At 40.6% G+C, this 21,369-nt stretch overlaps 3 protein-coding genes across 3 annotated transcripts in view; 2 read left to right on the forward strand and 1 right to left on the reverse strand.

Annotated features, from left to right (window-relative positions):
* Nucleotides 1-4,859, forward strand: part of skib (v-ski avian sarcoma viral oncogene homolog b) — a 38,855-nt gene extending 33,996 nt beyond the window's left edge. Inside the window, exons 2-7 of the mRNA XM_034084036.2 lie at nucleotides 753-866; nucleotides 1,102-1,205; nucleotides 1,319-1,548; nucleotides 2,046-2,320; nucleotides 2,416-2,646; nucleotides 2,763-4,859. Of these exons, the coding sequence (XP_033939927.1) occupies nucleotides 753-866; nucleotides 1,102-1,205; nucleotides 1,319-1,548; nucleotides 2,046-2,320; nucleotides 2,416-2,646; nucleotides 2,763-2,984 (1,176 nt within the window). The 3' untranslated portion in view covers nucleotides 2,985-4,859. The remainder of the gene's footprint in view (nucleotides 1-752; nucleotides 867-1,101; nucleotides 1,206-1,318; nucleotides 1,549-2,045; nucleotides 2,321-2,415; nucleotides 2,647-2,762) is intronic.
* Nucleotides 4,860-6,581: 1,722 nt separating this feature from the next.
* Nucleotides 6,582-14,953, forward strand: plch2b (phospholipase C, eta 2b). The gene is made up of 21 exons (XM_071203296.1): nucleotides 6,582-6,876; nucleotides 8,600-8,746; nucleotides 9,054-9,297; nucleotides 9,476-9,605; nucleotides 10,473-10,643; nucleotides 10,980-11,073; nucleotides 11,197-11,400; nucleotides 11,519-11,639; nucleotides 11,725-11,896; nucleotides 12,005-12,127; nucleotides 12,338-12,421; nucleotides 12,519-12,610; nucleotides 12,704-12,792; nucleotides 12,900-13,085; nucleotides 13,193-13,300; nucleotides 13,381-13,505; nucleotides 13,616-13,700; nucleotides 13,785-13,931; nucleotides 14,061-14,140; nucleotides 14,227-14,830; nucleotides 14,949-14,953. Exons 1-21 carry the CDS (start codon nucleotides 6,582-6,584, stop codon nucleotides 14,951-14,953), a joined length of 3,306 nt encoding a protein of 1,101 aa, XP_071059397.1.
* Nucleotides 14,954-15,596: 643 nt separating this feature from the next.
* Nucleotides 15,597-20,139, reverse strand: LOC117446135 (glutamate receptor U1). Its single transcript, XM_034082144.2, has 10 exons — nucleotides 20,026-20,139; nucleotides 19,806-19,891; nucleotides 18,543-18,574; nucleotides 18,277-18,456; nucleotides 17,836-18,059; nucleotides 17,562-17,659; nucleotides 17,226-17,443; nucleotides 16,927-17,146; nucleotides 16,583-16,827; nucleotides 15,597-16,196 (listed from the first exon to the last, which is right to left on the reverse strand). The coding sequence occupies exons 2-10, from the start codon at nucleotides 19,888-19,890 to the stop codon at nucleotides 16,092-16,094; spliced, it is 1,407 nt and encodes a 468-aa protein (XP_033938035.1). The 5' UTR covers nucleotide 19,891; nucleotides 20,026-20,139; the 3' UTR covers nucleotides 15,597-16,091.
* Nucleotides 20,140-21,369: the final 1,230 nt, after the last annotated feature.

Below are 21,369 nucleotides of genomic sequence, written 5' to 3' on the forward strand. Positions count from 1 at the left end.
CATTTCATGCCTCTGCGGCCCTCCCTGAACTCTCTCTGAACACTTCAACTCAATCGTCTGTCAGATCTGAGTGCAATTACTTTAATTTGTCTCCCTCTCTGTCTCCCTCTGTTTCTATATTGCAATATTTCTGTGGTTCGGGCAGTCGATCTGCTCCACCTGATGGCGCCTCTTCTGCCTGGCAGGGAGCAATGTAGCCCTACTGGCTGCCAGCCAGACCAGCTTGAGTGTCTGCTCAGCTCAAAGCCCTGCTCCCACTCCCACACACACACACACACACACACACACACACACACACACACACACACACACACACACACACACACACACACACACACACACACACACACACACACACACACACACACACACACACACACACACACACACACACACACACACACACACACACACACACTCTCACTCTCACACACGATCATGTAGACATGCCAAGCTCAAGACTGAACGCTTACACAGACACATCTTCTATCCCCCTTGTCTCTCTGTGACTTGTTCTCTGTTGGTTGGATTTTCTTGCTTTCTGTGAGGCTCTGCTCTTGGCTGTAAAAAGTCACTCCATGTTCTGACAAATCTGTGTGCTGCCTATGAATAATGCCATTAACAGTCATACAGTAGCATTTTTAGAAGTCGTGGGCTCCTGAAATATCCACTGTACTCCATGATGTAATATGTGCACTTTATCTCTGTAAGGATCACAATGATTAACCGTCTAATCTCTTTCCTCTCCCCAGTCTCCAAGCCCGGCCTCAGCCAAGAGGTCCAAATTTGACAAATTACAATCTCCGTCAGCTGACAAAGACAGGAAACCCGACTGGCTACAATCGCTGTCAAAGTCTGCACACAAGGTTTGTATGCGCACATTGCTAGTGTGAAAACCGGATTTGCCGCAAAGGTCAAAGGGGGGACTTATAAGCCGTTGTCTTTTTGAATCATCACATTATCACCTATGTATGGCCTCTCAACATTCAGCCTAGTTAAATGAAAAGGGGCCTTTGAGTGTATTCACCACAGATTACTTTATGTTCTAGTTGTAGTTTATTGTGAGTTTATTCAAGTTTGTTGTTTGGTTTGTTGTTGCAGGATCTGAAACAGGTCCAAATGAAACAGAGGCCCTCCGCTTTCCGCCCCTGGTCTCCGAAAGCAGGAGAAAAAGAAAAGCCGGCCACTAAGAAGGAGGTGGATAGGTGAGTCATCTGATGAAAGCTGTGGTAGTTTTACTTTTAAAGAGACAATATAATTGTTAATATCAGACTTACAACCATGGAAATCTTTATATTGATCTTCATTGTCTACACAGGTCCTACTCAAAGACTCAAGAGACTTTGACAGCGGCTCCCCTGGCCCCTCCAGTCAATCCCAGGGACAGCCACACTCCTAGCAGGGGGTCAGCAGTCATTTCCAGGCCACCACAGGAGATGCATAATGGAGACGCACAACCTGAAGTAAAACCGCCTCCCTGCAGTCCTGCCAACCAACCGGAGGACATGGACACAGACGGAGAGATCGATGTGGACAACTGTGATGACCGTGAGTTGGAATAATCAGAAGAAACAGAAAACTTGACAAATGACAAGATGTATACAGTTGATATTATACACAGGTTTTACAGTTACAACTGGTTTTACACAGTGAGCCCCACTGGACAGGAGGTCAGGGTGATTCCTGTACAACTCCGCCCCCTGGTGTTTAGTAGAAGAAATACAGGGAAAATACAAGTTGCATGCTAATGTTGCTGTTATTAGCCAAAAAAACAAACCCCAACATTCTACTTTTCCATGTTTTAAAACTGAGATCTAGCTAATAACTAAGTAGCTAGTACTTTCCACCTTTTATGCCAGGAGGTACTTTTACCTTAAAAAGTCGAAATTACAATTAAAATACATGAATACAAAGTTATGTATCCACACATTGAGTCGACTTGAAACACATTAACACATCAAGTTTGCAATGAAGTGTGAAAATAGTAAACACAACCATATTCTTGGTATGGTCTTCTTATTAATGTAAAACTATGTTTCTCTTAGGTCCAGTGCCAGCTTCCTCCCTGGCTTCTCCCGCATCAGCCTGCAGCAGTGTGTCTCAGACTCTGACCCCTCAGAGCGTCCCTCCACCTCAGGACGCACCCAGCTGGCAGTCGGAGATGGTTTGTCCAGAGATGGACACCCTGAGACAGATGCTGTACGGAGGCACAGACAGCAAAGAGGCCCGGGAAAAACTCCTGCAGGAGATTATCAAGATAAGAGTGAAGCAGGAGGAGAAGCTGGCAGTTGCTTTGCAAGCGAAACGAAGCCTTCAGCAGGTATGACATCCTGTTCCTGTGAAATACTATGTGGCAGGAATGAGATTCATCTCTGTGTTTTAAACATGAAATGATTCTGATTTCTTTGTTACCAGGAATTGGAGTTTGTGAGGGTGGCAAAGAAAGGCCGTCTTCGTGAGGCCATCGAAGCCAAGCGAAACCTGCGAAAGGAGATCGAACGCCTTCGCGTGGATTGGGAGAGGAAGATGAGGGACGCGGAGGAGTCTAGTGGGCGGCTGAAAAGAGAGCTGGAGAGGGAGAGACAGCTGCGAGTGTGTGACAAAGGCTGCGAGGCTGAACGTCTCCGGGTCAAGTACTCCACTCAGGTGAGATGTCTGCAACATAATCAACACAACCACCTGTATATACTCTGTTGATTTGTGATTTTATTGTATCCCTTTGCTTCATTTGTATACTGACTGCCACCTGTTGTTTTGTGCAGATTGAAGAGTTGCATGTGCAGCTCCAGCAGGCAGAAGCTGACCGTGAGCAGCTGAGACGAGAGCTTCAGCAGGAGAGAGAAGCTCGGCAGAACCTGGAGAGTGTTGTTAAAGACCTGCAAACCCAGCAGGCCCTGCAGGCCGACAGCAGCCCTCCTGCAGAGCCCATGGACGCAAACACAGACGCACACAGACAGACCACACAACCCACCAACGGATCTTAAAGTTGCACATTCAAAACTGGAGAAAGAGACTCAATAACAAAGGAGCATGGTAAAGGACTTTGTTGCACCTCCTGTTAGGGCAAAGAGAACTCAACAAACTGCAACGTTTTGGAGAGGAAAAATCAGTCATATATAATATGGTATGATACAAATCAATATTATTATGACAATATATGAATTTTATGAAATGAACTGGAAAGTAGCATGATGTCTGAGCATGTTGTAGAGCGTGAAATTAAGAAAGACTTCTTCAGTGATGACCACATCTCTCCAGTGACGTCAGAGACACATAACGCTGTCCAAGGATTTTATTTTGGTATAAGCTATTCTATGATGTGCAAATATAGCCACATAACACTACTTGAATATGAAGGGAAGAAACATGTTGAGTGGATGATGAAACTCTTGGTGCCACAAAATATTGGTACACTCAAAGGTGTCATTGCAGACCACTGGAAACAAGAGACACCAGTTTACCACTATTTACTTTTAATATCGGCTTGCTTTTTATAACTGTGTAGAGGATGTACTTTTTAAGAAATAATGCTTGCGCAGCACTGTTATTCCACAGGCAAGAAAAAACATCCATATACAAACATGTACGCATGTATACCGGCTTGTCTACCTTTTGTATTTTATAAACCTGAAGTATTGGAGGTTACGTGGGCTGCCTTCAGGTCCACCACTGTTTTATGCTTAGATATTTTATGGAAGTGTTACTTTTTAATATTATAATGCAACTTTATTTGTTGTTTGAGCGTTGTTTTCCAGTTTTTGCAACCAAACCATGTGATAAATAGCAAATATTCTTGCCCACCTTAGTGCAGATAGGTCAACAAATGCCCTCCTAAAAGAAAGAAAAAGACTTCAAGAGACATCTGTTTTCGTTGACATGCGGTACTTCTGATTTTCTATTGAGTATTGTAAAATAATTTATATTCTATAATAATAATTTGCTGCCTATCAACAGAAAGCATTCATTTTTAGTCACTGGTTTTAGGGCTCTTAAATCAACAAATGCTGTTTATATGAACAACATTTCTACATATTATACGAAAATATGGATATATATTTTTTTACTTTAAGAAAAGGAATTGCACTTTTTAAAGAAAAGAACCTTGCATTGAGCATTGTACTCCCTGTTACATTTTTAAACACGAGTTAAGAAACTTTGAATTCAAATACACTTTCCCTCAGTTTCCTCTGATGTAAATACAATGATATTGTAAATAAGATATTTGTCGGTATGTTTGCTTGCTCCAGACTTAAATTGATTATGAATATTATTTTTTGCTCTTACTTGAAACCAAAAAGAGACTATATTTGGATTTTTAAAACTGCAATTGTGTTGTTGTATCCCTGAGCATCATTGCGATCACAAGGCATTCAGCAGAATGAATGGACCTGTTGGTTTGAACGAGGAGAAGGAAACCATCAAAGGTCATAAACCTATCAGTAGTTTTTCTAGGTTTGACACAGCAACAGATTATTATAATTTGTCCCTTGATTTTGTTTATTTGAAAAGATCTTTATTATTTGATGAATTATAGAGTATATATTACTACAGACCAAAAACTGAAAAATGGATTTGAAATCTCTGCACCTCCAGCTCCCTCGACAGATAGACCAGAAGCGACACTTTCTATCGGTTTCATCCATAGGTGCTCTCGTGTATTTTAGACAAGAAACACTTTTATGTCTTATCATTACTTATGATACCCTTGCTCAGTATTTGTTGGGTACAGTGTAATAGCAATATCCATTTTGTTAGCTGATGCTGTTGTAGTTTTGGTTTGGATGTGGGGTTTCACTTGCCTCTTGTTTAAATGTTTTCTTTTCCTTTGGAAAACTTGTATAATACCCATTAAAATCTAAATCAATCCTAAATCGTTCTGAGAAGTGTTTTTGTTATTGTGCCTGCGATGGAAACTGTGTTACAGTGCATGTTTGTGTCTCGCAACTTGGAACGCCGAAATGTATTACAGACATTCAGCGGGTTAAGAAAGGTTAAGGTTGGGTAATTGACAGAAATCACTCCAGCCTGTTTCCTCAGTTTCACAGATCGTCTCAAGTCAGAGGATGGTTAGCTCACATCCCGGCCCTCTCTTTACCAGATCACTCCTGAATTTGTTCATGAATATCTTCATATAAACCAGAAGACAGACTTAAATACAATAAAAAGAGATGCATCGTACTAATATGATATATATGATATGAAAGCTATTGAAGAAAAAGACTTTCCATAAAAAACAGCATGATTTGGGTCACCAGCTGGCGGCCCAAGTATTGGGACTCAGTTTCCGTGCGGAGGACACAGGTTCAAGTCCAACCTGGCACCATTTACGCATGTCCTGCCCTCTGTCTCTCCCTTTCAACACTGTCACTCTTCAATAAAGGCTAAACTGGCCAAGAAAAAAAGAAACAGCATCATTTTTGTAATATTTACAACGTTTGTATGAAATAGAGGAATCACTTAAACGCAATACATTGAGTTGAGTCTTCCTTGTCAATTGAATAATAATATCTGGTCACTATTTTAAGTTACTGTTTCACATGACATGAAAGCTATTAAAACACTGAAATTATCTTAAATGAAATGTAATGTAAATCTTCTTTTGAAATATCTTTATAAATAAATCAATAGCACATAAGTAAGAAAAAGGCGTGCCACATATCACACATTTATTGTATAATGTTCCCTGATATGTGCAGGTTAGAATGGAGTTATTAAAAATAACATTGATCTTGTATCTTCCAATTGGTAATTTATTGATGGTCCCTAAGTAAAATCCGGTTTTATCAGTTATTACAAGAGAAAACTAGTTTTTGTTATCCTGAAATTACGGCATTAAAAAATAATTTCAAGCATGTCATACTTTTGCCTGATTTATTTAGCTAATTTTCACGATGAGTTTGTACAGCAAAAAGCTTGAAATAAAAAATGTGCGTGTCTTTTTATACCTTGTATTGTATGTCACACATTTCCTCTAGGGGGGATCATTGCACACAATTGAAGGATGGATAATTTAGTGCTTGTTAAATCAAATGCACCAGTGTGAAAATATCCCTAAATCATTATTTTGTATATCCTGAAAACCACCTATTGAATCAAATTCAATTGCTTTACTATTTAATGATAAGGACTGCCATTGTTGTAGTTAAATGGATATTACCAGTCTTTCTGCCCCACTCTCTTTCTTCAGAGACTTACTGGTTGCGTGAAAATCCCTGCATGAAAGCAACGCACAAGCCTTAGCCTACTCCAGGATTACAGCTTGAGGAAGATTTAGTCACTGGCACATGTTGCAGACTCTTTCTCTGCGAACCTCCTCTGACTGCAAAAAATAGACACAGAAGAACATATGGCTGCTACACCGGATCAATGGTCATTTCATGACGAGGAATGAACCTTCAGGATGGGAATATTGTTCCCTGATCCAATATGGGAAGATTTAAACAGGAAGACATGGATATTCTGCGTGAGAGAAGCTGTGCTATAAACAAACTTCCCTGAGGAGTCCAGCAGAGTGAGGTGAGTTAATGGGACAGGAGAGTTGGACTCAAATGTACAGCTCAGGGATGAACAGCACCCCAGCGATGGCTCTTCTGTCTCCAGGGCCGAGTGGCACCCCACCACGCTCGCCTCTGTCACCCAAGAAGAGCACCTTTCAGTCTTTGGGGTCTCTGACATCAGGAGTTATGTCCCCCTCGCTTAGTAAGGGCTCCTCTTATCAGGCAAGAAAGGCTTCGATTGCCTTGAACTCATCCAACCAGTCCATAATGACCTCTTCGAAACTCTGGCAGAAAGCGTCCATCTCCAGACTGGCGGAGGAGTTTTTCTGGATTGGTGGCAGTGTGGTGGCACAGCCAACATGGAGACTGGGTCAGATGGGTAAGACTTGCAAATTACTCATGAATCTTCAAACACAAAAATACTGCAGAAAAAGGTTGTTAAGTAGCATTTTAAAATATTTTGTTTACACAATATTTGATATTTTAAACATTTTGAACTTTAACCCTGATATTTCAATACAATTTTCCTTTAAATGAGTGCATGTCTCAACATAACAGAGTAGGCCAGGGAAGCCTGTGAGCATATGGACGGTAGACAATCCTTTGGGATTAGCCTAACTGAAGTAGCAGTTTGCGTCACATGCATCTGAGCTTCAGATTACAAACAAAGGCTCTCAGCACACAAAACAAACACCCCACTTTCCCATTGGCCTGAGCATTACAGGATAATTAATTGCTTGATCTGAGATGTTATTTCAGTAGATGCACTTTGTACCCCTAGCATTAAAAAGTTCCAAGAAATATCAGCTGTAGTTAGTATAACATACTTTGATTCACAGTGAGGGTCTTAATAGATTTGTTTTTGTTGGCAAAGATAATTTTACGGTGGTGGATCTTTTCCCTTATTTTCCCTTTTATCATGAACACATAGCTACAGTTGCAAGAAAAAGTATGTGAACCCTTTGGAATTACCTGGATTTCTGCATAAGTTGGTCATAAAATGTGTTCTGATCTTCATCTAAGTCACAACAATAGACAAACACAGTCTGCTTAAACTAATACCACACAAACAATTATATGTTTTCATGTTTTTATTGAACACACCATGTAAACATTCACAGTGCAGGGTGGAAAAAGTATGTGAACCCCTAGGCTAAAGACTTCTTCAAGAGCTAATTGGAGTCCGGAGTCAGCCAACCTGGAGTCCAATCAATGAGACGAGATTGGAGGTGTTGGTTAAAGCTGCCATGCCCTATAAAAAATACACACCAGTTTTGAATTTGCTATTCTCAAGAAGCATTGCCAGATGTGAACCATGCCTCGCACAAAAGAGCTCTCAGAAGACCTACGATTAAGAATTGTTGACTTGCATAAAGCTGGAAAGGGTTCCAAAAGTATCTCTGAAAGCCTTGATGTTCATCAGTCCACGGTAAGACAAAGTGTCTATAAATGGAGAAAGTTCAGCACTGTTGCTACTTTCCCTAGGAGTGACCGTCCTGTAAAGATGACTGCAAGAGCACAGCGCAGAATGCTCAATGAGGTGAAGAAGAATCCTCGAGTGTCAGCTAGAGACTTAAAGACATCTCTGGCACATGCTAACATCTCTGTTGACGAATCTACGATACGTAAAACACTGAACAAGAATGGAGTTCATGGGAGGACACCACGGAGGAAGCCACTGCTGTCCAGAAAAAACATTGCTGCACGTTTGAAGTTTGCAAAAGAGCACCTGGATGTTCCACAGCACTACTGGCAACATATTCTGTGGACAGATGAAACCAAAGTTGAGTTGTTTGGAAGGAACACACAACGCTATGTGTGGAGAATCCAAAGGGTTCACATACTTTCTCTTGCAACTGTACTTAAATCCCTGTATGACGCAGCCTATAATCTCATGAACAAGTGCTTGATGGTACACCTCTGCTTGTCTCCACTGCTACCTTGTTTGTTATGAAGCCTCAATCACAATAATTCTCTCAGCAAAATGTTTCAATAATACATTTTATCATAGTATTACTGATTGAATGTGATGATCCGTGTGGATTTCAGTCAAGCTCAACTAATAGACGATACATAATGTGTCTCCATGTGCGTCCTTGTAGTGGAGAGGTGTATGTGCACAATGCAGATCGGCACTCAGATGACCAAAATGAAGGGGAAGAAGAAAGGACTTGTCCGATTCTTTTACCTAGATGAACACAAGTCCTGCATCCGGTGGAGGCCCTCCAGGAAACATGACAAGGCTAAAAGTGAGTCATGAACAAACTGAGTTTCAATATTTATTTTGGCGGAGCTGAACATACAGTACAGCTGGCTGTCTTGAGTGGGTTTGGTGTTTGGATTTAGACATATAGATACAATTATTGAAAGTGTATCACATGGCGTGAAAACTTATGTTCTTCTCTAAACTTCTGTTTTAGCATATTTCGCCTATGTTTTTCTTTGGTTATGATGATGTTCTTAGCAACCAGTTTCTTGTAGTTTTACCAGGAAGCTCAGAGATGTTGATGTTTAGTTGATTGACCCCCAAGACATTTATTTTATCGTCTGTTTCAGTAACTATCGATTCCATCCATGAAGTATGTGAGGGGAAAAAGTCAGAGATGTTCAGGCGCTACGCAGACAACCGTTTCGACCCAAACTACTGCTTTAGTATTTACTACGGGGAGCGAGTGAAGTCCCTGGACTTGGTCTCCAACAACGCAGAGGAGGCCCGCACCTGGATCACCGGGCTCAAATACCTCATGGCTGGCATCAGTGATGAGGACAGTTTTACGAGGAGGCAACGCACCCGTGATCAATATCCTTTTTCCAGTTTCTCATGCACATGTTTAGTTTTTAAATGATTAATTATTACAAATACATCACTACTTGTCTAGGCTATCATAGAGGTAAACATAGCCACTTGTAGAAGAACAGCAGACATAAACTGATTCATGATCATGGCTTTGTTATGTTCTCCTTAAGTGCATCCTCACATGGTTACAGCAGACTTTCTCTGAGGCCGACAAAAACGGAGATGGCACCTTGAGCATTGGAGAGGTTCACCAGCTGCTCCACAAACTCAATGTGAATTTACCCAAGGAGAAAGTCAGGCAGATGTTTCAAGTAAGACAAAGGTTGATTATGCAAACTTACGTTACATATATCTACTGAGCATGACCCAAAGTCAAAGCGACCTCTGTAGCCTACTTTTATATCTTCAGAATGCATATTGCATAACTGGAAATATAGATTGTTTTCAATTGTGGCTACATGGCTACACTACAGATGACTACAGACTACAGATACTATAGATGTCTGTACATAATGTAGTGTAAATCCATCTGATACCTGTTTAGATATTTCAGTCTGAACCGAAGTATAAAATAAAAAAATAGGTTTGTGGATGGCAAATAAATTGCATCCAACAGAAAATGCTTTCAAACATAACTTAAACCCAGACAGCATCTGCAAGACAGGACCGTAAAGCAATTATTTTTTGATGTACTCTTTTTATGGGCAGACACACTTTCTGAATGTACAAACTGGCTACAGAAAGTAAAACCGGAAAGTAAAGTGGTAGAAGGTTTTTGATGTTTCCCTAAGAAGCCTATTCTTGTGTGATCTTCACATGATTTTATAGACGCGGTAAGATACAAGGATGGTGATAAAACCAGCAAACAAATATGTAATTACAGTATTTTGGCATGAAATTGCAAGAGAGTGCCACAGGAAAGCCATATGGCCTCCGCTGAACAGATGGCTTTAGTTTTACTGCAGTATTGCTTTAGTTCAGTAGCTCTCTGTCCTCTCCTCCTGATAATGATGATAATCTCTGTGAAAGAGCTCCATCATGTTTGATGGAGAGAGAGATACATATATCCTTCAGATGGGTCTACAGTGGTACATGTTTTCTTTGGCAGGGTTGTTATCTGAAATCACAAAATGTGAGTTATTTCTTGCTCATAAAATACTTGTTGTCGTTATCTGTAGGAAGCAGACACAGACGAGAACCAGGGCTCTCTGGGCTTTGAAGAATTCTGTGCGTTTTACAAGATGATTTCCACTCGCAGAGACCTCTACCTGATAATGATCTCCTACAGCAATCAGAAAGAAGTCCTGGATCTTCACGACCTTGCACGCTTTCTGGAAAACGAACAGAAGGTATACCAACAACATTTGTGTTATCATGTAAAGTTGTTCAACTCTACTTGACACTTACACATTCATGGTTTTCCTCTAAAGCCATTCAATGTATTTTTGGTGTGAAGTTACATTCCGTATTGTAGTGTTCATTGTTGGATACAAATGTTTAGTTCCAAAATAATATATAAAAAGCCAAACATGGCAAACAAAATATTATTTGTAAGGATTGATACATAATAACTCAAATGAACTATTATAGAACATTTCCTACTTCACAAAGCATGTATTTAACATATGTGTAAAATGTCAGATGAGGTAAGCCAAAAATAACATTTCCTGATGTTTTATTTGCAGATGCGAGGTTTGCCTAAAGAGTATCTAGTTGACATAGTAACCCAATTTGAGCCATGTCCTGAGAACCTGCAGCGAACAGTGCTGGGTATTGATGGTATGGGTAAATTGTTTATTACAACTATATAACAATGCATCAGTAATTTCACATTTGTCAATTAAACCTGAAATGCAATGAACAAACAAATAATACACCTGCACTGAATCTCCCTTTCTTTAGGTTTTACTAACTTCATGAGGAGTCCGGCAGGTGATATCTTCAACCCTGAGCACAATCAGGTGAACCAGGATATGACGCAGCCGCTGACCAACTACTTCATTGCCACTTCACACAACACGTACCTGACAGGAGACCAGCTGCTCTCTCAGTCTCGAGTGGAAATGTACGCCTATGTTCTGCAGGCAGGCTGTCGCTGTGTGGAGGGTAAGAGCCTAAAAACAGAACTGCAGCTCTCTTCACTGTTATTTTAGGACATTACAGACAATGTGACTCACTCATCCTTCATTATTTCTTCTTCTCTTATTTATTTCTCCCTTTGCAGTGGACTGCTGGGACGGGCCTGACGGGGAGCCCATTATTCATCACGGCTACACTTTGACATCCAAGATTCCATTTAAAGAAGTCATTGAGACAATTAACAAATATGCCTTCACAAAATCACCGTAAGTGGGGTACTGATCTTTGCAATCTTTCACAATAAACAGCATCTTTCATGTTGGTTCAGGTGTCATCACCTCGCCCCTCCAGGTACCCAGTGATCTTGTCCATAGAGAACCACTGCACTGTGCCTCAGCAAAAAAAGATGGCTGAGTATCTGAAGGAGGTGCTGCAGGACAAACTGGATCTGTCCGGTGTCAACGTTCATGAATCCAAGAGGCTGCCTTCCCCTGAGATTCTTAAAGGGAAGGTTTTGGTCAAGGTAAGTTGTTTTTGCAACATCTGCAGCCAAATACTGCTCAGGAGTATTAAACAAAGCACACAAACAAAACTGACTGGTAATATTCATTAATTCATTTATGTTTTCCAGGGTAAAAAGCTACCAGCAAACCTAGATCCTAGTGCAGAGGAGGGTGATGTGTCGGATGAAGACACTGGTGATGAGGAAGAGGAGGAGGAAGAAGATGACGATGATGATGATGATAATTCACAGGCAAAGATGGATTGATGGATGGATGGATGACAGACAGACAGACGGACAGACGGATAGATAGACAGACAGACAGACAGACAGACAGACAGACAGACAGACGGATAGACAGACAGACAGACAGACAAAAACACAGAAACACACAACGACAGACAGACAGACAGACAGACTTTCTTGATTGGTAAAATAATGTATTATGTTTGACTGTTTTAGGACGGTAGTATCGTTAACCCTACCGATCAAAGAAAAAAGAAAAGACGATTTGACAAATCGATCATAGCGAGCTTCAAACGAAAGGTCAGCCGCTTGCTTATTCTCTAAACGCTTTTGAAAATGGCCCATTCTACAATTTCCCAGTTACTACAGATACTGCAAATAAAGTTTATTTTTTCAGAGGAAAAAAAGGTTACGAGTGAAAAACAAGACAATACCTGGTGGCGAGTCAGACCACAGCAAGGAGAAGGCACAAATAGTTTACCATCCCAAGTAAGACTGGTCATAGAATTAAGCACTTTTAGTCATTTCCTTTTCTTAATATTGTGAGTTATACTTACTGTATGTCTATATCTCTACTTTCAGGAAGAGGAAAACAATGAGGTTGTCCCGACATCTGTCGGACCTGGTCAAGTACACAAAATCAGTCCGTGTGCATGACATAGAAACACAAGGTAAAGGGTCTTAAAAAATGTGAACATCAAAACATACATACAAATCTTACAGTCAATAAAATATTCAAGCAATGAATGTTTGATGTTGTGTTTATTCTATCTGCTAGCATTTGAAAACAGTTGGCAGGTATCATCCCTCAACGAGACTGTTATGAACCAGATCTTACAGCTGAAAGCAGCCGAGTTGGTCCGCTTCAACCAACGCCAACTTATAAGAGTCTACCCGTCCAACTACAGAGTGGACTCAAGCAACTTCAACCCACAACTGTACTGGAACGCAGGATGCCATATGGGTAAGACGGTCACAGAGACTGCAATGATGCCTACTTTAAAGTTACAGTGAGAGGTTGTATTAAGTCCTGCAGCAGTTTTTCATTTGTTTTCATGTATTTTATTTTAGTTGCACTGAATTATCAAACAGAGGGCCGGATGCTTGATCTGAACCGAGCCAAGTTCTCAAGCAATGGGAACTGTGGATATATTCTAAGGCCAAAGGTCATGTGTAAAGGTATGTGCATATACAGATTGCCTAAAGTGAAAGACAACTGTCTTTGTGGGGTAGTTAATTGAGTTTTCTTTTTTTCTCAGGTGCCTTTAACCCCATGTTAGAAAGTCCCCTACAAGGAACCAGAAAGATTCAGTTAGTGCTGAAGATCATCAGCGGACAGCAGATTCCTAAACCCAAAGACTCAATGTTTGGGGACAGAGGAGAGGTGAACATGCTGCTCTTTTAAGAATATCTATTAAGACAATTGGACAAACCATTAAAAAATATATTTCTCATCACTAAAATGCTCTTTTACTCATGTTTCTCCTCTTGCAGATTATTGATCCCTATGTTGAGGTTGAGATAGTTGGTATAAATGTGGATTGCTCCAAGCAGCAGACCAAGGTGGTGGATGATAATGGTAAGTCTTATCTCATTATTTCATAAACAACCATCGTCCCAATAGTTTTTCTATTTGTGTGACAACTGTTTAACTGTCATTCAGGTTTCAATCCAATGTGGGAGGAGACCCTTGTCTATAACGTCAAAATGCCGCAGATCGCTCTGGTGCGTTTCCATGTGTGGGATCATAATCCTCTTGGACGAGAATTCATCGGACAGAGAACTGTTGCTCTCAGAAGCTTGATGCCAGGTAGATTACTTGATGGGATATCTGATATGCAGACTTTTGCGATGCGACAAACAATACCACGCTGCAATAAAGTAAATTAACCATTCCAATAAAATAAATGTGGCGTAACGTAAAAAATGTAATGTGCAGGTTATCGGCATGTGAACCTGGAGGGGATGGCGGAGTCATCCATCTTTGTTCATGTCGCTGTCAATGACATGTCATTAAAGGTAAGGTTATCTTAATTAAGTCAAATCAATTGTCATCTTTATCTGACAACACTGTCTTTAAACCTTTGGTGTCCTTTATGACACAGATGAAACCTGGAAATGCGGTGCATGCGGCCAGAAAACACATCCAAAAAGCAGCTCAGAAGCATATGAAGGGTCCTCAAAAGCAGCCTTCTCTAGACTCCTCTGTCCAGTCATCAGAAGACGGACGTGGTCTGTTCTTCCGCAAGGATCTGGATACCATTTCCCAGGACAGCAGGAATGGAGAAATATTTCCTCTGTTCCAAGGCCCAACAGCCAAGACTGCAATCCTAAAAGGGGCCATGAGTGAGCCATTGAGGCGGGCGCACCGAGTTAAAATTCATGAACCATCGGGGACAAGGAGGGGAATCTTCAGCCGGGTGTCCTCCACTGACTCCTACTACACGGGGGCTGCTCCCTGTGCAAAAGAGGATAGCTTTGACCTTGAGACCTCACCCCAGGCTTCCTGCGAGGTTCCTGACAGCCAAAACTCAATTCAAGAAGAGTGGGAGAATGAACTTGCTGAACCGCCAGAGTCACACTGTGCTGAGCAGGAGACAGTTCAGAGGCTTGAGCCAAAGCATCCTGAACAGTTCGAGGAATTACCAACAGGACCAGACCCAGACAAGTTCATTGCTATTAAACCTAAGCAACCAACAGACACTCAAAGTCAGCCTGATACACTCTCTCTGCCTCGGCCTCAGCTTCTGCCTAGACACATGCAACAGCATCTGCTTCAGCCCGAAGAAAAATCCTCTCCACTCATTGCTCCACCGTCCCCTGCCAGGATGAGACGGACTTTAGAGGCTCCAGCCACACCTAGACAGTTTACACCAATACGAACAAAGGCCCGCTCACGCAGTTGCCCTCGAAAATCAACTACATCTCCTCAGACACCTATGGTAACCCGCAGGCCTGCTGTCCCCTGGCAGACCCAAGGAGCACATAACAACAGCAGCTCCAGCAGCCAGGTGAGGCCAATCCCCAACGGCCTCCTCCTGTCTGACAGCACATCCAGCGGCAGTGGCGGCAGCACAGACAGCCTGGAGTTTCTTCCGTCCTGTGTGCCAGCTGGGGCAGAGTCACGTGAAGGCACCCTGCAGAGGGAGATGAAGGCCCTTTTTGACCAGAAGATGAGGGAGATTGGCTGTAAATCCCCAATGTTTCTAAATGGTGAGTCAGAAATGATGTGTCATAGTCTATATATACACTCTATGGTCATAGAAAGTAAATCAAAAGAATTGCAGATACAAATTTGGTTGACAGTATTAATCATGCATTTCTTTTTTTCCCTTTACGTTAGAACAAGCTGAGATTTGACTGGTCCTTCCGAAGACGATGAAGAGAGTAACAATACAACCACAAACGGTTGTTCGAAGAAATAATTGAGATTTTCTTTATAGATCAGTAGGAGAATACCACGAAATGTACACAATTAGATATATTTTTTTATTGTTATAGGCCCGCTGTAATGTTTACAATTAACACAGTTTGTATGCATGAAATTGTTTTTTTAAATACATTGTTGAATCATCTGACGCCATTGCCAACTGTACAAAACAGCATAACGCACTTATATAAAAGTAACAGTAAACTAAGCACACTAGCAATATTTGTTAGTCTTATTGTTAACAGTGATCACTGATTGTTTTTATCATATAAAATCCATCTGCTTTTTTATTGAAATGTTAGTAGTACTATTTTAAAATCAATAAATTGCTTATTTTAATAAAATGTGAGTCCTGTTATTTGATATGCCGATGTAAAATATTATTTTTCTTCTGATGAATCTGATATATATTCAAGCAAGGGAGTTCAAGACCTACATTTAAGTTAACACTTCTGTCAAATGTTTAAGAAAATGCTCAGCTATCAAAACTAAAAGTAACTATTGTCAGATTTCCTAAGAATAAAACTATGTTCATGTTTTTTATGCTTTTTCTTTATCTATGACAACATTTTCTTGGGGTTTGTTCGCATTATTTGTCCTCAAGCGCAGAGTCAGTTCTTCAGTCAGCATGGTGCAGCAGGATTTCTGTAGGATCGACAAATAAACAAACAATAGGTAAACAAATAATTCATCAATATGTTTTAATTTAATGTCAATCGTTTTTTAGATGAGATAGATTTATTCAGACAAATGAGAGTCTGCATTTTCTTGTTGTGCTGATATGAAAACCAATTGGTTAATGCTTGTATCTGTAACATATGTGTTGTTTTCAAATGGTTAAGTTAACGCTGCAGACCTACAGGCTTATGAAACCGTTCAAACCCCCTTTTGGATACATTTAAGTACACACTGCTGAGCAAAGAACAAGGCTGTTTGGTATAGTTTCTGAAAGGTTAGGAAGTTTTGTTGGTGGATGTTTTTTTTTCTTCCGCCTAACGGAAGTAATGTGATTTGAATGCACTTGCACTCACCCTCTGCTCAGCTGCACTTCTGCGGCTCTTGGAGGTGAGCTCCAGGACAGCCAGCAGTGCTCCCAGACCCAGGCCCAGGGAAAGAATCAGAAACATCCCCTTGAGGCTGTGTGGCTGCACAGCTGACGACTTGGCCTTGTCTGCGATGCAGCTGCTGGCCCACCACTTGCTCCGCAGGTAAGCCAGCTCCCCTTCCTCGCTCAGCTGTAGGATTGCCACACTGAGGTTCTTTATGATGGGTGAGCCTTGAGGAAATGTATAGGTTTATTGTTAATTATACAATTTTAATTATTAATTCTTTCAAATGTCATTTTCTATTAGTTTTATAATATGCTTAAGCTCACCAAGGCTGGCAGCAATGCTGTATCCTCTCATTCCAACCACTTCATGAACTCTGACTAGCTCACAGTGACGTGCTACTGCCAAGTCCAAAGAAACAGACTCTCCAATAAAGGCAAAGTTTCCTTCTCTTGCACGCCAGACCCCTTCGTCCAAAGACGAGACAAAACTCTTGGTTTTCTCCATGTGTTCAAAGATTCTGCGGTACACTGGATTGTTTGAATTCTGCATGAATGAAAAAACTGAATAAGAGAAACAGCAGAGAAACAGGGGATTCATAAATAATCCAATGTCTGTAGTCTACCTCGAAGAAGGCAAGGGTGGAGGAGCCACCCAGACAGCCATACTCGATCGTGTCCTGATTGGCCAAGTCTTCAAACCCTTTCACTGTGAGGTGAGTGGATTCAGAGGTCTTAGTGGAGCTGAGGTTAGAGAAATAACATGCCAGGAGGACGATGGTGAATAACCACCAGCTGCAGCAGATGACACGTCCTGAAAGAGCTTTGGGGTGAGGGCCAGCACCTGACAAAAACATTTGAAAGCAAGGAGGGAGATCATTTTATAGAACACAAACAATAAGTACATATATTGTTGTCCATCTCAATTTGGGGGGATACAATTGTACAATACAATGTGTCACCTTGTAGAGTCAGAGCTCCAGCTGTGTACCACAGGCTGTGGAGGAGGCTGAATCTGTTCTTCTCACTCTGAGGCTGACTCCACTCACATGGGCTGAGTCTGCATTTGCATAAAAACATTACTTATTAATTCGATCGCACTCAAAGGAATTCCACTGCCAGCAGAAATGTGAAAATATCCACAGACAAGATATTCAAATCCACATCACATCGATACAAATCCACTAATAAATCATTAATATCACTGTTTTAATAGATTATATTTGAATCACTAACCTGGCAGCTAAAAAGATGCAAGCAGCGGTCCCGAGGTAGGCGATGAGTATGCCGACCCAAGTCTTGGCTGTAAAGGGAGACAGGAAATCAAAGAGGCCCGGTCCCTCTGAGATATCCTTCCTCAGAAGGATGCTGATTCCTGTCTGCATGAATGGTTTGGTCATCCCCACCACTTTCTCCCGGGCTGCAGTGAGTGTCAGCGGAGCAATAGCGAGGTCCGCCTCCTGTAGAGAACGCATAAATACTTACTGTTAATTTATAGAAACTGCTTAAGAGACTTTAATGCACCAGCAACCCTGCTGATAAAGTTCACAAATTCACTGATTTTGAATGTATCCGTTGTGAGTCACAGACACCAGCATTCTAAATCATTCTAAATCCAGCAGAGAGCATGGCTGCCCTTTGACCTTTCCAAATGTCAGTGTTGATGCATGCACTCACCCCTCTCACCACCTCTCCAATCATCCCATTCCAGTTCCCGCTCTCATCCTGTCTGCCGTATGCAGAATCCTTCACCAGGTGCACCTTGTACTTGAGGCCCAGTTTCTTGGCTACTTCAGAGAGCAGGTCCATGCAAAAGCCTTCCAGTTGTGAGCCTTTGGACACTGCATATGGCTCTTGCTATAAAATAAAATACATCGAAAGACAATCAGTGACGTGTTGCATCTTAAATAGTTTACATTTCATGGAGGTTAAAATAAAAATACCTTTATGGTTGTAATTCTCAGCTCTGATTGCACTGGTGTTGAGGGTGAAAAGTAAGAAACATGTCAGTACAAAAAGTCTTCCACATAAGCATGTTAATCTTTTCTATGAAAGCTTGGAAATGAGACAAGATATGAGGGGGAATAAACCCATTGGTTCTCAACATATAATCTGAGGAGTCACAAGATGAGTAAAGGGATAAGAAAGAAAAAAGTATTTCTTCAGGCATCCTTTAAATCAAGATGAAAAAAGTGACCCTTTGATTGAATTTCAAACTCTGATGGGGTAACAATTACATGCTGTTCCAATTTAAGGGGGTCATATGCGAGCATGGGAACCATTGGAATAAATACTGTAGATACATATTGTTATCTGGAAAGGTTGATCACAGCTAAATATGGAAAGATCAGAGGTCTCTTTTGTGCATTGGCCATCTTTAGACTTGACTGTAACATGCAGAGATGTCTGAGATTAACATTGGGTGACCATGTTTTGACCTTCTTGTCACAACTGTTTTCCGGTATCCTAGAAATCTGGCCTCTCTCCTCTTTTGAAAACGGTTTGAACACCACAATCTGTTTAGAGCATTGTTTTAATTCAAAGACTCTCAATGCCATGGCACTGTGAGATGGGACGGAAGTCAAAGAGTATCAAAAGCCCTCGATTCAGGCCAAGGCCTCGGGGATCCATCGCCACAGGGTGATCCTGACAACCATCAGATCCTCCTTTTCAAAAGATGACACGTATACAAGCTCTTCAAGACGTTTTGGCCACTCAGAAACACAAGGCCTTTGTTTGCTCCATAGAGTTAATTTATTACCGTTTTTTGTGAGAGTGACAACTGGCTCGCTTCCCTTTCTGTTTTTCAAGAAGAGTTGGACAGGATGTGTTGCTACACTTTGATATTGATCCGAGCTGGCTGTTTATGTATTTATGTCTCCTCAAGCCTGAGAAATTTCTACCAAATCCAGCAGTGAAAACATGAGGAATTTGGCAGGGGATAAAAAGAAAGCTGTCATCACACTGAATAACAAAATACAGTGACCGGGTCAAACTTTGAAATATTGGTGAAAAGGGACAAACCTAAGTTTTCCAATGTTGTCAATCCAGCCAACTTGTATAACCAAAAGCCCATTTAGTCAATTTCAACATGGTTCAAGGTTAAAAACGTATTTGTTTTTATCTTACAAGCCGTGTTAAATATTTAATTATAATTATTTCTGCCTAAGTAAAACCAGTGGTAAAAAATAAATAAAGTTCCTTACCTGCAGTGCACACTCCCAAGTCCAGGAAAAACCCAACAGACAATACACAGAAGCCAAACAGCATCCTGATTCTCTTGATTTGCATCCTAGAAGATATAAAAGAAAAATAGTGGTTGGTTCACAACCTTTCTTGATAAAAATGCAAAGATGTGACTTAAATCAAGACACCAAATAGTGCCACCAACAATCATTAAGGAGAGAATATGATGGATGTTAGTACCTGAGATGAGTCCAAGATGTGGCTTCTGAATTGGGACGTCAGACTTCAAACCGACCTGGGCGATCTCGACTCTGATGCAGTGTGATCTGAAGTTTTTCAGACTCAAATGTGTTATGGAAACAGCCAGCAAAGTTTTTGTGGGTGGAGAAATAGGAAGGATTTTGAAGGGGTGGGAAGAAGCAGCAGGAGGTACACACAAACAGCTCCCACTGTGGATCATCATGTGGATTTAATACTTAATATGACCTTGAAAAATCATTTTATAATATGAATAAAATGATCATGTTGTAACAGTAACATTACAATTTTATTTCAATGAAAATTAATATCACACTTTTTATAATGTCTATTGCATGTTAACAAAGTTGAATAATTATGGCTCCTGAATATCAAAGCAGCTGTCATGCTTTGTGTTTTGTTCAGGAAAAAGTTAATTCTTTAGAACTGTTACTGATATTGATTAAATACGTATGAATAATTAATTAAGATTAAATGTATAAATATATATGTAACCATTTCTTTGGAGGTGTTGTGCAAGTTTGGAATGAGAAGGTTAACAAGCTTTAGTACCTCTTTAAAAAGCAAATAATTCGACCACAGAATTGACTGAAAGGCCGATGACTTTGTGAGGCCATGGAGGTTTCTCAAAGTCTTGCAAAAATGTAGAGAGAAAATAAATATTGAGTTCACATATTTGTGCAGAAACCAAACAAAACATATATGTGCTGTAGCTGGAAGACGGCCTTGAAAGGTGTTAGAGGCTCAGTAAAAAAAAAGTAAGGAAGTCAGGAATTGTATTTTGTGTAGCTCCGAAATCAATAATAGTAATAATAATAATACATTTTATTGATATAGGTGCCAATTTTGCAACAGTCCTTCTTGTCACACTCACTCATGACTCGTGTTTTAATTTCCTGCGATTAATTTACTGAATAGAATGAGTTGGTTAATGTTTTTTGGAGTTGGTTATGGTTTTATAGAATTATGTTGCTCCTGGGGTGAAACTTGACCTGAATTAGGATATATTTATTCATTTTTCATCTTATTTACATAATGGTCTAAATAAATCTTCACATAGAGCTACAATATCCCCATAGGTCAAGACCTTTATATACAGTCTATGGTCAAGACCAATGAACAGAAGAGAAAAAACATAGAAATCAAGTGCACTGATTATGAATACGGTGTGATTCAGGTGTGAAGCTCTCAAAAAACATGAAAGGGGACTCGGATTTGGATTATTTGTTAACTGCTTTATAGAAGGAATGTACAGGCACTTTGCATAGTTAACTAGATGAATACATTATTATCATGTAAAACAAGCTAGTATTTTCGTATTTTATA

Source organism: Pseudochaenichthys georgianus, chromosome 5 (genome assembly GCF_902827115.2).
Source record: "Pseudochaenichthys georgianus chromosome 5, fPseGeo1.2, whole genome shotgun sequence".
Classification (NCBI taxonomy): domain Eukaryota; kingdom Metazoa; phylum Chordata; class Actinopteri; order Perciformes; family Channichthyidae; genus Pseudochaenichthys; species Pseudochaenichthys georgianus.